General features: G+C 36.5%; 1 protein-coding gene across 2 annotated transcripts in view; it reads right to left on the bottom strand.

Annotated features, from left to right (window-relative positions):
* LOC126262286 (very long-chain-fatty-acid--CoA ligase bubblegum) overlaps window positions 1-16,502 on the bottom strand; it is a 215,895-nt gene that overhangs the window by 44,667 nt on the left and 154,726 nt on the right. For both annotated transcript variants that reach the window (XM_049958805.1, XM_049958804.1), the window contains exons 6-10: window positions 11,753-11,948; window positions 9,117-9,218; window positions 1,128-1,274; window positions 846-914; window positions 580-761 (exon numbers count right to left, since the gene is read on the bottom strand). In XM_049958805.1, the coding sequence (XP_049814762.1) occupies window positions 580-761; window positions 846-914; window positions 1,128-1,274; window positions 9,117-9,218; window positions 11,753-11,948 (696 nt within the window). The remainder of the gene's footprint in view (window positions 1-579; window positions 762-845; window positions 915-1,127; window positions 1,275-9,116; window positions 9,219-11,752; window positions 11,949-16,502) is intronic.

The raw sequence follows: 16,502 nt of genomic DNA, 5'->3' as shown, positions 1-16,502 counted from the left end.
CTATTACTGGTGGCAATATGTGACATTTGCATCTCTCAGCGAGATATGCACTTGAATGCAGAAAGGAACAAGACACAACACCCGGACTTGGGGTGTACCCTCATCCCACTGTATTACATTACACTTGCAAACGTAATAGTGAGAGTGGGACAAACTGCTCAGTTGTGATGGTTTTATGAGGAGGAACCAGATATCATCCTGACATTTCACTTAAATATGATGGAGTGAATTTCATTGAAATGAGTTCCTCGGAATGCTGTCAAGTATGCTTGTCATGCTACAGTTTTGTGTGCCTCATGTTTTGTACTCTTTTAGCTGAATGTAACATATCAATGAACTTTGTGACTGATGGCATTGCAGTAGAACCATTATTTACTGTACACCAATATTCCTTCGCAAATACAAACTATTTCCACTGAGATCCAATATTGTCACTGTTATGTTAATACCGTTTTATTACCTGTAAGAGCTAAATATACTGTAAATTTTTTCATTTTTTTCTCTAAATCACTTGGCAAGTGCAAGTATAAAAGCAAGAGTCTTTGAAAATACACCATTAGCAGAACAAGAAGCATTTACCCATTCATTAAGTCAAGATTGTGTTGTATTCCTTGGCTCTTGGCCCATGATGCTATTGTTTTTCTTATTCCCGTTGTCTCTGCTCCAACTTTTGTCATCTGCTCACTAATTTTTTCCCAGACTCGAGGCACGCCCACAAATTGCGTGGGCCGAACTTCTTTCAGAGTTTGTATCAGACTCCCCTACAGACAAAGAAATAAATTAAGAAAATAGAATTTGTTTCAGGCTATATAAGCAGCAAATAAGAAAGCCTTTGCAATACCTACCTTGAGAGCATCTTTATCTGCAAAATAAACTGCAACTGCATATGACATGCTGACATAAATATCCACAATCTGCAACAAAAAAGGATCAGACTTCCAAACTTTGTGTTCACAATGAGAATGAGGGCATGTCTCATTCATTCATTCTGTCATTTATTCACATGTTCTGAAAATCCCACCATTCTGGGGAAACTTCAGGGGTCTTCTACAACTCTACTCACTTCACCTATACTCTTGAAATAAATAGCAATTGCTGTAACTTACACAGTAAAGCAATAAATTTACCTGTGCTGCAATGTGGCTGAGAGGTAGATAGCTGACCAAAGAGTCTTCACCATTAGCCAGATCCAGTCTGGAACCTGTGCAATGTGCTGTCCACGTCAAATTGTCATGACTGAGCATCACTCCTTTTGGATTTCCCACAGTTCCTGACTGGTGATAAGAAACATTTTTTATTAATTTATGAGAAGATAGTGGTGTCAGTTAACTTTTATGACATATGAATGGAAAAAAATAATTGCGCTAATTTAAACATAAAATAATTGAGAGTCTTTTCTTATAAAACAGCCTCCTAAATTCATTTTTATACAATATTCATTCATGCACCATGTTGTGTAGATGGGATCCTTGAAGAGAACTTCCAAAGGTATAGAATGAGTCCAGATACATATGTACATAGATACATAGCCATCAGAGACTAATCCTGATGGCTAAAGCAGCTATTATTAAATATCTAATACAGACTAGAGAACAACATGATATAATTAACATAAATGGTGCTGTTTGTTAGTTATTTTGAATAGCTGCTGTGGATTTATACTATTACTACTACTACTTATTGTCCACAGTTCGTGGCTAGGGGTTAGCATTGCTGCCTCTAGATCGCAGAGTCCTGAGTTCCATTTCCTGGCAAGGTTTGAGACTTTCTTAACTTGAGAATTGTATGTTTGTTTTATCCTAATCATTTCCTCTCTTATTCATTGACTCACAAGTCAGTGAAGTCATGTTATATAGAAAGACTTGCATCAGGCAGCTGAACAACCTCAGGTCTCTTGGCTAATAATACCTTATAATCCTTTCATTTTACTTCTTTTTAATATTTGTGTGACTGCACTTACAATTCTCAAAAGTATAGCATTACCTAATAATTGTACTTTTAGAAGCCTGTCAGGTATGTTACTACAAATACCTATTTCTTATGCCAGTAGGTAATTTTTATTAATTGGAATTGAACTGGATGGAGGAATGCAATGGCCACCAACTAGTTTAAACTTTGAAAGTTATTGTAGTTTGTATCCATCAGACTCAGACTGAGTGAAGTGATGCAGTGGTTAGCACAGTGGACTCGTATTTTGGAGGAAAATAGTTCAAATCCACTTTCGGCCATCCTGATTTAGGTTGTATGTGATTATCCCAAGTTGCTCTGTAGAAATGCCGGGATGGTCTCTTTGAAAGGACATGGTCAGTTTCCTTCCCCATCCTTGAAACAATCAGAGCTTGCCCTTCACCTCTAATAATCATGATTGCGACAGGATATTAAACCCTAATCTTCCTCCTTTTCTACCAAACTCAAAAATCACTTCTTCTGTTTCATCTTATTTCATTATTCTTACTGGTTCTGCTTGTGCTAAAGTTATTGCTTGTTATGGTGATATTCCACCTGAATTGGTAATAATAATGTTGTAAGAACAAGTAGTACTGGTTTAATAACCTTTGTTCTCAAATAGATGCCTCTCTTTTAAGTTTAGAATGAACAGGCTGGTTCATCCAGATCAAGGCAGATTTTGCTTTAAAAATATCTACTAGACTACACTTCTTATGAGTAAGACATTCATTGTAGCTTTCAGTTAATGTTCCTAGAGGCCACTACTTGTTTCGTCATTCCTCTTCATTCACTAGTTCATTGTTGATGTGGGAAGAAGTGTGTTATGGGCCTGAGAGCCTCAGTCCAGCCACTTACTTTAGCTTTTTCTGCTTATGCACTTGTCTTGTTGTAGCAACTGTGAGCAATGAAACTGCTAAAAAATGGCTTGGCAGCACGCACTAAGTGAGGAAGAAATTGAAGAACTGTTATTAGAATGATAATAACAACCATTTGGATGTAGATCCTAATTTTGTCTGTGAAAGTGATAACTACACAATAAATGAAATGAGTGACAAACAGCTTGACAGCAAAGATAATGTTTTTATTGCCATCAGAAATGTGAGTACACTCACTAACATTAATTAAGAATCCCTACCAACTAGTGTGGCTGGTTCCAATCCCTCTACTAGTGAATCATCCCCTGTTGGTTTTCAAGAGACAGATAAATGACTTGGCTGAAAGATGTTCCCAACCAAAATATCCTTAACAGATCTCACAATATAATTACACATTTGCCTGGAGTCAGTGGGGAAGCCAGAATGGTAACACCATTGCTGAGGTCCGGAAACTGTTCGTTGATGATGATTTGCTGAGTTTGATAATGGAGAGCACTAATATTTACATAGATCATCAAAAACCTCTTTATAAGACCCAGAGGCAAAATGAATATGGAAGACTTTTGGGACACATGTGGCACAGTGACAGATATCTTCTCTTCAGTACATCACTTTGAAGATTTTCTTTTCTTTTGGGATTTGTCAGACTGGATAATATTCATACAGGTGAGTAATGTGAAAAAAGGGATAAGTTGGTCCCTTTACATGATGTTATGGAGAGATTCACAAAAAACTATGTAAGGCAATACACAACTTGTGATTATTTAACAGTGGATGAAATGTTGCTATCATTTTTGGGGCATTGTTGTTTCAGAATGTACATTTCTTCAAAGTGTGGGATCAAAACATTTATCATGGCAGATGCAAAAACATGCTATGTGTAAAATTTGGAAGTGTATGTGGGACTACAACCTGCAAGTTTCTTCAAAGTTGGTGAAGCAGCTGATGATGATGTGCTCAGACTTGTAGAGCCAGTGAAGAATACAGGAAGGAATATTACCCTTGACAGTTGGTTCACAAGCTACACTCTTGCTAGAATACTTTTAGATTAGATTAGATTTGCTGTCATTCCAATTGTTCTGAAGTGAGGAGGTCCTCCAGGATATAAAACATGTCAGAAAAACAATAACACATGACTAATATTTACAACTGAAACAAATAAGCTAATGTACCTTCCACAGGTCCCAAGTGGAATGATTGTCATTTTTTTTAATGAGCACTATATGAAAGAATCATTTTAAAAACACTCATTTACTAAGATTGTATTAATGCACTGAATTTAAAATTTAAAAAATGCATTTTTTTAATTTATAAAGTAATAAACATATAATAGAACTACTGCAATACTTATTTACAGTGAACTGCACTGATATGGTGAAAAATTTAGATTGTACTAATACAAACACACACACACACACACACACACACATACACACACACTTATTTACAATGAACACATTACTGCACTGAAATGATGCAGAAGTTAGATATATATAATAACGGGAAACATTCCACGTGGGAAAAATATATCTAAAAACAAGGATGCTGTAACTTACCAAACAAAAGCGTTGGTATGTTGATAGAGACAATAACAAACACAAACACACACACAAATTTCAAGCTTTCACACCCCACGGTTGCTTCATCAGAAAAAAGGGAAGGAGAGGGAAAGACGAAAGGATGTGGGTTTTAAGGGAGAGGGTAAGGAGTCATTCCAGTCCCGGGAGTGGAAAGACTTACCTTAGGGGGGAAAAGGGACTGGTATACACTCGCGTGCGTACGCGCGCACACACACACACACACATATCCTTCCGCACATATACAGACACAAGCAGACAAGCAGTATATGTCTGCTTGTGTCTGTATATGTGCGGATGGATATGAGTGTGTGTGCGAGTGTATACCTGTCCCTTTTTCCCCCTAAGGTAAGTCTTTCCGCTCCCGGGACTGGAATGACTCCTTACCCCCCTCCCTTAAAACCCACATCCTTTCATCTTTCCCTCACCTTCCCTCTTTCCTGATGAAGCAACCTTGGGTTGCGAAAGCTTGAAATTTGTGTGTGTGTTTGTGTTTGTTATTGTCTCTATCAACATACCAGTGCTTTAGTTTGGTAAGTTACAGCATCCTTGTTTATATATAACCAAATCAGTTGGTTCTACTGAGAAATTCATCAATGGAGTAGAAGGAAATGGCCACCAATAAATCCTTTAGGCTTCTCTCAAACTGATTTTCATTGGTTGTTAAGCTTTTTATGGCTGCTGGCAAGTTATTGAAAATGTGTGTTCCTGAATAATGTACACCTTTTTGTACAAGAGCAAGTGACTTTAAATGCTTGTGAAGATTATTCTTATTTCTAGTACTGATTCCTTGAATTGAGCTGTTGGTTTGAAAAAGTGATATTTTTTAATGACAAATTTCATTAAGGAATAATTATATTGGGAAGCAGTAGTTAGTATCCCTAGTTCCCTAAACAGGTTTCTGCAGAATGTTCTTGAGTTCACACCACATATAATTCTTATTGCACGTTTTTGTGCTCAGAAAACTTTAGCTTGGCTTGATGAATTACCCCAAAAAATAATCCCGTTTGTTATTATGGAATGAAAGTAAGAATAGTATGCCAACTTTTTCATTTCTGTATATCCCCTGTGTCTGACACAATTTGCAGTGCAAATAGAGATTTGTTAAGACGCTTCAGTAGTTCTGTGGTGTGCTCGTCCCAGTTGAATTTATTATCAAGCTGTAACTCCAAGAATTTACCACTGTCCACTTCTTCTATCTGCTTGTCATCATATGTTAGGCATATACTCGTGGGAAACCCCTTACAAGTTCTGAACTGCATATAGTGTGTTTTTTCAAAGTTTAGTGGCAAAGCATTGTCTAGGAACCAGTGATTAATGTCCACAAATATTTTATTAGCCGATCTTTCTGAGACTACACTTAATTTGCTATTTATTGTAATGTTTGTATCATTGGCAAATAAAACAAACTTGGCATCTGGTAATGTTACTGATGGAAGGTCATTGATATACACAAGAAAAAGTAAGGGCCCTAAGATGGAACCTTGTGGGACCCCATATGTAATTGGTTCCCAGTTGGATGATGCCTGATGGCTTAATACATGTCTCTTTCTTAATAATACCATTTGTTTGCTGCCAGGGATATAAAACTTGAACCATTTTGCAGCATTTCCTGATACACCATAATATTTACTTAAAAGGATATTGTGATTTACACAGTTAAATGCCTTTGACAGATCAGAAAATGTATCAGTTGTCTGCAATTTTCTGCCTAATGAATTAAGTACATCTTCACTGTAAGTTTAGATAACCTTCTCAATATCAGAACCCTTTAGAAATCCGAACTGTGACTTTGACAGTATGTTATTTGTGATAAAATGGTTATAAAGCCAATTGTACATTACCTTTTCTAAAATTTTTGAGAATGCTGGCAAAAGTGAAATTGGATGGAAATTTGATGCTATTTCTTTATCTCCCTTCTTAAACAGTGGCTTAACTTCAGCATATTTCAACCATTCAGGAAATATTCCACTCTCTCTATTCTCAGATTACACTCTTTTGAATAGTGCACAGAAATAAAAATCCTTTGCATTTGTCACCACACATGAAAAGGGAAATACATTGATCAGTATTCAGATTTAGCGACAATTTCGCACTGGTGCCATTTGTGCCAAAGGTGTAATTTTGCTGTCATCAATGCATATACTCAATAAAATCGATAAAGCAACAGGTACTTTGAAGAAGCCAGAGATTATATGTTCTGTAACTCAACAAAGAATGCAGTGAATGTGGTTGATGAAATGTGTTCATAATATAATGTTGAAAAGCAAACAACATGCTGGTCATTGCACACGTTTTACGCCATTTTGAACATTGCTGGTAAAAATGCATTTGTAGCATACAAAGCAAACACAGTGCACAGAGAGCTAGCCAGGAGCATTTCCCAAGGAACAACCACCAGCTGGCAGCACATCTATCTGGGATTACCATTGAGAAGGGAATAACAAGTGTCAATTACTTTTTATGAGAGCATACTGTGCACTAAATTGTATAATACTATGTGTGACAATCCTAAATTCATAACATGTAAGAATGTGAACTTTTAGAATTCCAATAAAATGGTTTTAAATGTTCAAGTATGTTTTATACACTGAATAATTTGATTTTCAGAGGAATATGACCTCATTCTTAAAGAAATGTATGGTAAATTTAAATACTAATAAACAATATAAGAAGTATATTTGACACTGATGTTGAAAATTTTTGTCTTGATTGTTCTGGAACGTAAATGAAACATTAGGACTGTCGGACCTATCACATCTCTTTTTGTTACTTTATGTATTTATTTTTGCCCATTCATCTAAGGTTAAAGAAACCGGAAATAGGAAACAATCAAGTGCTGCTAATTATAGTGTTTGGAATTTTGCCGTAGTTACACCTGTTTAATGAAATATTTGTCTGGAGAGTAGCCTTGAATGGGTTGATTGAGTAACTAATGAGGAGTTACTGAATCACATTGGGGAAAATTGAAATTTATGGCACAACTAGACTAAAAGAAGGGATTTGTTGGTAAGACATATCCAGAGGCATCAATAAATCATCAATTTAATAAGGGAGGGAAGTGTGGGGGGTAAAAATTATAGAGGGAAACCAAGGGATGAATACATTAAGCAGGTTGAAATGGATGTGGGTTGCACTAGTTATACAGAGATGAAGAGGCTTGCATATGATAGATTAGCGTAGAGAACTTCATCTAACCAGGTTTCAAACTGAAGAGCCCAATGACAACAATGACAATAACATGAATTAATAATTAACTCAACTTTATTAGCTGTTTCTATTTGTTAATGTTTAACTTCACTTCCTTTGATGATTAGATTAAAAACACCAACAGCAGTGAATTGTCTTACAAATTCATATCAAAATTAACTGACAAATGTAGGTTCTGATAGAAGATCTGTTTATATTGTGCTGATGTTTGATATCAGCTTCACATTGTGTGAGTAGGGTGGAAGGATAGACAGACATGTGGCACCTGCATACCTGAGGGACTGTTAATGTCATGTGTTTTGTCAAGAAAAGTTAACAGCTTTCTTCCTAGAGACCAACCACTGCCACTACCAGTTTACATTTGTGGTTGTAATGTCATGTGGTGGATGATATTGGGAGACGTTTGCTCCAAATATTTGGTGATATCAGCCCCCGCCCATAAAGCATTGTCATTGTAAGAGATGAAGGCTCACTTCACTTGGAGGGTAGCGATTTGCTTTATTAGCACAGCTATCTGCACTTACATGGCAACAGTGGCCTTTTGCAGAAACAGCAGCTGTACCTGTAAAAGGATTCATTTCTATAATATATTCTGCTGTCTTTGCTAGGGTTTAAAATAATTTTCTGTGAATTATGCAGTCAGATGTTTTTCAGGATGTGACTGATTATTGCATTATCTACAAGTACTTAAACAGCTGCAGCTACACACATGTACTTAAAAAAACATAGAACACTGAAAATACTCATACACATACATTAACTGTTTGATGCAGTGATATTTTTTGAATAGAGAGACTCAAAATAACACACAGAGCATTAACTTTAAATTACTTCAGTAGCCTATAACATCTGTTAAACTGGTATATTGTATTTGTTCCTGCATATGTTATTTGTAAGCATAATGAAAGTAGTAACACAGTCACTATTCCAAAAGAAAAATGTTGCTATTTTCCTCCCATTTGTGGTAAATAGCTGACTTTTTAGTATGGTTTGCTTGATATTTATATCAGAGTTCTGTCAAAAAAGTAACAGTTTGCTACATGCATTAAGAATAACGGCACATTTTTTAATATTTAATTGAGACCCACGAGGGAACAGAAGTATTTTTTTGTTGTATAATGTTTCAGTGCAGTTTAAACTTCCTACAAACTATACGGATTTTGTTGTAATTTGAATTATTTGATAAGCAGTGTTCATTGTTCACAAATAATTAGAGGCCCAGTGTCCATTGTTGCATAGCACCAGAGTGCCAATTGCCTTAATTAGTTGCCTCTTTATTAAGAACATTCTGTTGCTTGTGTTTTTGCTATCTAATATACAATTTGTTCACTGGTGTACTGTATTTTTTAAAATTTGAGGGTTGCATAAGAGACAGAATGTATTTGGTCAGTAATGTTTTCTACTTCTCCTTGTAGAAATATTACTTCTAAAGGCCTGGTTATTGATAGGTTTTACTTACAATTCTTTCAAGAATAAGACATAAGTGATGAATTATAATTGCACTTACCGTGTATATCAAGGTACAGCATTCATTAACAGCCAAAGTCGATAAAATTTTGTCTAACTCAACATCATCTTCTGCATTGCCTAGTGTGATAACATCATCCCACTGAAAAGAAATATAATATTTGCTGATAAACATAAACGAGAGATGAACTGGTTAAGTGTCACAGTTATGATAATAAAAATGAGCCTGTTGTAGCATTTTATTGTGCTACAATATAAAGGATGTAATAATAATAATAATAATATGTAATGGGGATACTGAGAATAAAGAGAGAACTTCACAGCTTGGTATAGATATGGTATGTTGTTTTTATTGTGTTGCTGTATGTTGTACAATGGAAGTCAAGTGTTAACTTGATATTTATTTCTGCAACTTTTTAAAGCAGCCAAGTTGTGGGTTTTTTGTTCAAGTGAATTAACTGCAATAGCATGCTGCCATTAAATTCTGCATTGCGAGTTGTTCTCACCAATGAAAGGACATCCAAAGTTGATGGAGGTTTATACAGAGGTTTATTGTCATTTTCATGTCATTCTTCTCCAGAGCATGATTCACATCTGGTAACTTCAACCAAAGATGAAAATAATGAGAGGTATTAGATAATTAGTGATTACATGCTTATGAACTAGATAACACACGTAGCCCTTTCCATAAGAAAGGGTATGGTTCATATTACATGTAGAATTAATTACAAGAAATTTTTTTTTCGAGATGCTGTCAAAACATTATGATGAAAACAAATTTCTCAGTAGTGTTGTGCCAGTTTAAAAAGAATTCAATAGATTTTGTGCATTGATTTGTTATTGTGGATCGGTTGTGAGTCCATTACTTCAGGAGAGAAATGAAACAACACCACAGAAACCAAAGCAGTAGCTGGAATGAAGTTGATTCAGATTGCTGGAAAGATTGTGGCATGTTCTCAAAAACAAAATTTTCACTCTGCACCAGAGTGTGCACTGATATGAAACTTCCTGGCAGATTAAAATGTGAACCAGACTGAGACTCAAACTCAGGACCTTTGCCTTTTGCAGGCAAGTTCTCTACCATCTGAGCTACCCAAGAGTGACTTATGACACATCCTCACAGCTTTACTTCTGCCAGTACCTCGTCTCCTACCTTTCAAACCTCACAAAAGTTCTGCAAAACGTACAGGACTAGCACTTCTGGAAGAAAGGATATTGTGGAAACATAGCTTAACCATAGCTTGGGGGATGTTTCCAGAATGAAATTTCCATTCTGCAGTGGAGCTGCGCAATGATATGAAACTTCATGGCAGATTAAAACTGCGTGCCAGACTGAAACTCACGTTGGACCTTTGCATAGTGTGGGCAAGTGTTCTACCAGCTGAGCTACCCAAGCATGACTCACGACCCATCCTCACAGCTTTACTTCTGCCATTACGCCATTACCTCATCTCCTACTTTCCAAATTTTACAAAAGTTCTCCTGCAAAGCTAGCTGGTCATAAGTCATGTATGGGTGGCTCAGTTGGTTCCCAAGTTCAAGTCTCAGTCTGACACACAGTTTTAACCTGCCAGGAAGTTTCATTATGGTTTGTGTTTTCTGGGATGCATGAGGGATTCTTCTTATTGATTACCTTCTAAAGGTAAAATGGTAACTGCTGTGTACGTCTACTGCACAAGTCATCTAGAACCACAGAAAGAGAAGATCTGTGAGAAGAGGCCACTCTTCCAAAAAATAAAAAAAATAAAAATATCAGCTTTCATCAGGACAATATATTTGCACTCAAAGGTGCTTTGGCTTGAGGAAAACTGGATAATTTTAAGTACAAATTATTGAAAGAACAGTTGCAATTACCAGGATGGCACCCACCGGCTTACATCTGTATCTACATGTAAAGATATTTGTGGATGCAAATTTATTTGTCACACACACCAAGACAGTGTTTGTTGATCTATATTGGAACTACTGTATGCTGAAAACAACTACGCCATAAAATCAAGAATGTTACATCATTCATTCATTCATTCTGTTAGGCAAAAGTACCACAGCAGCCCAAATATAAAGCTGCACTTTTTCACCATTATTTCGCCAAAATTACGGTGTGATTTATTTGGATGATCCTACAAATCCCATATATTTTCCCACCATAGAAATGTTAACTACCTGTTGCACTAGTTTGTCAGTTTGGAATGAAGCAACAATATCACAGGTACCTGATGTTGTGATATACATGTATCTGAAAGTACTATTTTCACAGACTTACAGAAAGATATCATAAAGCCATCAGCTGGCCTTATGTGTGAGTGAATTTTCTCTTCATTGTGCTTTGTGTCCAATGCCCTGGATGGTAATGAGGACCCTTTAGGAAGAGAGTAATAAAAATTCTGACTCTGGCAAGTATTTGCCAGTAAAGAAATTAACAGTGACATCAGTGAGGACAGTGATTAGAAGGTTGGTATTTCTGTGCAATTTACCTACAATACAGCATAAAATTGTGATTAATAGTGATTGTATCACAGTTTTCATAAATGAGTAATGAATTTGACATAAAGTTTTCTTCACTGATTTTCTCTCTATTTTTCCCCAATCAGAATTAAGGTTGCAGCTTATATTGAGGACAATATGGTTGTTTTGTTGTATAATAGTTGTTTACTTTGTTGTATTACATAAACTTACACTTAGCACTCCCTCCTCCTCTGGCTTTCCTTCATACTGCACAATAGCTTTCAGGTGTGGTATTTGGGACCGTATCTGCAGCACTTTGTCAAGTTGTTTCTTGTCCTGTACTACAAATATATTTGCCCGGCTATTGATGGCACAATGCAGGCAAGCTTCTGGTGAGTTGGTTGTGTAAATTCCAGCAGCAATTCCCCTGTAACAACAAATACAAATAGTTTTATTTTAGATACTTAAGTTCCTGTTAATCAGACATAAAAAGCATTCCAGTTACTAGAGGCAATACAAGTAGATCAAACTCATTTGAAGAAATGGGTAGAAGTAAATGCACATCTGTTTATGGAGCAATAAGACCCATATTTGGTTTAATGCAGTTTTATTAGGACTTAATACCATAACTTCAAGGCACATCCAAGATCCACATCAACAAAAATATCCTTACTAAGGGCCTGTAGTATGAGAACTGTAACTAACATACTTGAGAGAAGATTTTTCAAGTTATTTTGAGTTTTACTGGTATACGAACATGAAGTGTCATGCAGTATCTCTTCTGTTGGTGAGTTAAATAAGGCAATTTGCAATAGTGCATTATATGCTGCAAAATGTATAATCATGATCATGAAACTCAAGGTGTTACTCTTGAGAGTGCTACTTGCTATCCAACCAGAACTACAAAAGAACTGTAGCAGCAAGAAGTTCCAATATACATAATACAGAAACTTTCAATATCCTATCATCAGGAGAAAGGTGGGAAGAAGTCTTACAATTAGATGAGCCAACAAAAAGTTCAAGAAATTCTCTAGCATCTTCAGTGATTACTTTGGTATTGCATTCCCTCTCAAAACACAAGTAATATGAGGCACAATTTCGAAATCAATTAGGTGGATAACAACAGGTACCAAAATCTCAAGTCAAGGAAAAGAGACTTACTCAAACAAAGGAAAAAATAGTAACATACCCCAACTTCTGAACAGTTACATTCAGAAGTATATTCCAATCTACAAATGAGTGATATGTCAGGAAAAAAATGGCCAATAAGTTCATAACAGAATCAACAAATAAAAGCCAATCAGTATGGATCAGCAAATAAAAGCCAACCAGTATGGAAAGTAAGAAAGAAGGAAGCAAATAAAGTGTCCCCAAAAATGAGAACAGGAGTCTAACTAATTCCCAACACATCACAAATCTTTTCAGCTATTGCTATGTAAATATCAAAAATAATTTAATAGTCAGTGGTAGAACACATACCAGAAAGAAACAGAAAAAAGTGCAGTCATGTCCCTCTTCAATCTATGTTTATGGAACAATTTCAGATGTAATCATCCATGTTGCATCAATACTTAAGAAAAATATTTTCAGGAATTTATGGTATTCTGATTGCATAATAAAGCAATGTAATATAAACATTTCACTACAACTTGCAGACATAGTCCAATCATCTTTTCTGACAGTCATATTTCCAGACTGTTCAAAAATTGCTAATTTTGTCCTGGTTTATAAGAAAATGCCTTGTTATCAGGCTTTAGTAAAATCATAGGAAAGATAATGTATAATAGGTTAATGAAAGGTTTAGAGGAAAACAAAATGGTTACTGACACTCATCTTGAAATCAGAAAAAATAAATCAACAACTAGTGCCATCTATAATTTTATACACAATGCCCTGCAAACAATGGACAAAAAACAAATTGCCACTGGCATTTCTCTAGACTCAAGTAAAGCCTTCAACATACTGGACTGCAATGTACTGTTGGACAAGCTCTAAGCATATGGAAGTAAAGGCACTGCACTAAAATACTTTTTTTTTTTTTTTTTTTGCAAATGACACAAGCATCCTTATTACAGGAAACACCTCAAGTCAACTACAAGCAACTGTAAATAAATCTACAGCACAGCTAAATCTATAAATCTATATCTACATCTACTATGCAAACCACCATAAGGACATGGCAGAGGGTACATACCATTGTACCAGTTATTAGGGTTTCCTCATGTTCCATTCACATATTGAGAGCAGGAAGAATGACTGTCTCATTGCCTCTGTGCATGCAGTAATTACTCTAGTATTATCCTCACAATACTAATGTGAGTGATATGTAGGTGGTTGTAGTGTATTCCTAGAATAATCATTTAAAGTTGGTTCTTGAAACTTTGTCAATAGACTTTCTCAGGATACTTTACGTCTATCTTCAAGAGTCTTCTGGTTCAGTTCCTTCAGTATTTCTGTAACACTCTCCCACAGATTAAACAAACCTGTGACCATTTGTGCTGCCCTTCCCTTGGGGCCTAGAGCTTTGTTCAATTTTAATGATTTCAGCTGTTTTTCAACACCACTGTGACATTAATACTTACTTCATTCATCTTTTCAGTAGTATGAGGATTAAATTGGGGCAATTCTCCCAGATGATCTTTTGTAAAGGAACATTTGAAAATGGAGTTAAGCATTTAAGCTTTTGCTTTCCTATTTTGCTATGCCCAATTTCAGTTTCTGTCTCTCTCACTAGAGAGTGGATGCTAACTTTGCTGCAGTAATCTCTGTTTCTTTAGAAGTTTCTTTACAGCAACTGCACACCATGGATGTTCCCCTCATTATGAACTGTTCTACTAGATACATATCTGTCCAGTGTAAGGTCAGCTATTATTTTAAACTTGAGCCAGAGTTCCTCTGCATGCCCCTGTGCTGTGCTGAAAGTTTAGAGTTCCTCATTGAGATATGACACTACTGATCTTTTATCTTTACATATGACCAGAACTTCTTTGGGTTCTATGAAACATTACTTGACAACATTCTGCTACAGTAGTCATTGAAGGCATTACACAATGCTCTCTTGACAGCCAAACTCGTTTCATTCAGCATCTCTCTATCTGCTGCCCTACGCATTGTTTTACACCTATGATGCAGTAATCTCTGTTTCTTTAGAAGTTTGTTTACAGTGACTGTATACCATGGATATTACCCTCAATATGAAATGTTCTACTGGATACATATCTCTCCAGCTATTATTTTAAACTTGAGCCAGAGTTCCTCTGCATGCTTCTGCGGTGTGCTGAAAGTTTCAAGTTCCTCATTGAGATATGACACTACTGATCATTTATCTAGTTTACTGAACATTGGATGCTTGAAGTACACAGAAAGGTCATCTGGACTGACGAGTTACACAAGTAGGTAGGCATCAATGGCAAGTTACAAGTACTTCAAAAGTCCCTTGAGGCAATGCATCCCACTTTCCAACTGAGCACCAGTCAAGCAGATGAAGGTATTCTTGTGCTGTAGATATTCACATTGGATGAAATGGGGTCCGTGGTATGTCTGCCATCATGTATTATTCAGGAACAATACAGCTACTTACTATCCATTCATGTACATCCATTTGTTTTCTTTCAACACGACACGGCTGATCTTTAGCTTCAGCAAGACAGTGCCATACCCATAAGTCCAAAATAGTGTCAAAATGGTTTGAGGAGCACTCCATATGTGCACACCTTGGGTCCAGCTCTGATCAATCTCCACAAGTTGTGGACAATGGTTGTGCAGTCATTGATCAGGATAGCTCTCCAATACATTTAAGGTGTTGCTGAGTCCATGCCACATTACATCACTGTGAAAGCAGGTGCTGCACATTACTAGTTGGATGTTGTTGTTCTTGTGGTCTTCAGTCCTGAGACTGGTTTGATGCAGCTCTCCATGCTACTCTATCCTGTGCAAGCTTCTTCATCTCCCAGTACCTACTGCAACCTACATCCTTCTGAATCTGCTTAGTGTATTCCTCTCTTGGTCTCCCTCTACGATTTTTACCCTCCACGCTGCCCTCAAATACTAAATTGGTGATCCCTTGATGCCTCAGAACATGAACTACCAACCGATCCCGTCTTCTGGTCAAGTTGTGCCACAAACTTCTCTTCTCCCCAATCCTATTCAGTACTTCCTCATTAGTTATGTGATCTACCCATCTAATCTTCAGCATTCTTCTGTAGCACCACATTTCGAAAGCTTCTATTCTCTTCTTGTCCAAACTATTTATCGTCCATGTTTCACTTCCATACATGGGTACACTCCATACAAATACTTTCAGAAATGACTTCCTGACACTTAAATCTATACTCGATGTTAACAAATTTCTCTTCTTCAGAAACGCTTTCCTTGCCATTGCCAGCCTACATTTTATATCCTCTCTACTTCGACCATCATCAGTTATTTTGCTCCCCAAATAGCAAAACTCCTTTACTACTTTAAGTGTCTCATTTCCTAATCTAATTCCATCAGCATCACCCGACTTAATTCGACTACATTCCATTATCCTCGTTTTGCTTTTGTTGATGTTCATCTTATATCCTCCTTTCAAGACACTGTCCATTCCATTCAACTGCTCTTCCAAGTCCTTTGCTGTCTCTGACAGAATTACAATGTCATCGGCAAACCTCAAAGTTTTTATTTCTTCTCCATGGATTTTAATACCTACTCCGAATTTTTGTTTCCTTTACTGCTTGCTCAATATACAGATTGAATAACATCGGGGAGAGGCTACAACCCTGTCTTACTCCCTTCCCAACCACTGCTTCCCTTTCATGTCCCTCGACTCTTATAACTGCCATCTGGTTTCTGTACAAATTGTAAATAGCCTTTCGCTCCCTGTATTTTACCCCTGCCACCTTTAGAATTTGAAAGAGAGTATTCCAGTCAACATTGTCAAAAGCTTTCTCTAAGTCTACAAATGCTAGAAACGTAGGTTTGCCTTTCCTTAATCTTTCTT

Source organism: Schistocerca nitens, chromosome 6, assembly GCF_023898315.1.
Source record: "Schistocerca nitens isolate TAMUIC-IGC-003100 chromosome 6, iqSchNite1.1, whole genome shotgun sequence".
In the NCBI taxonomy this organism is placed as follows: domain Eukaryota; kingdom Metazoa; phylum Arthropoda; class Insecta; order Orthoptera; family Acrididae; genus Schistocerca; species Schistocerca nitens.
This window is presented reverse-complemented; position numbering and strand designations above follow the sequence as displayed.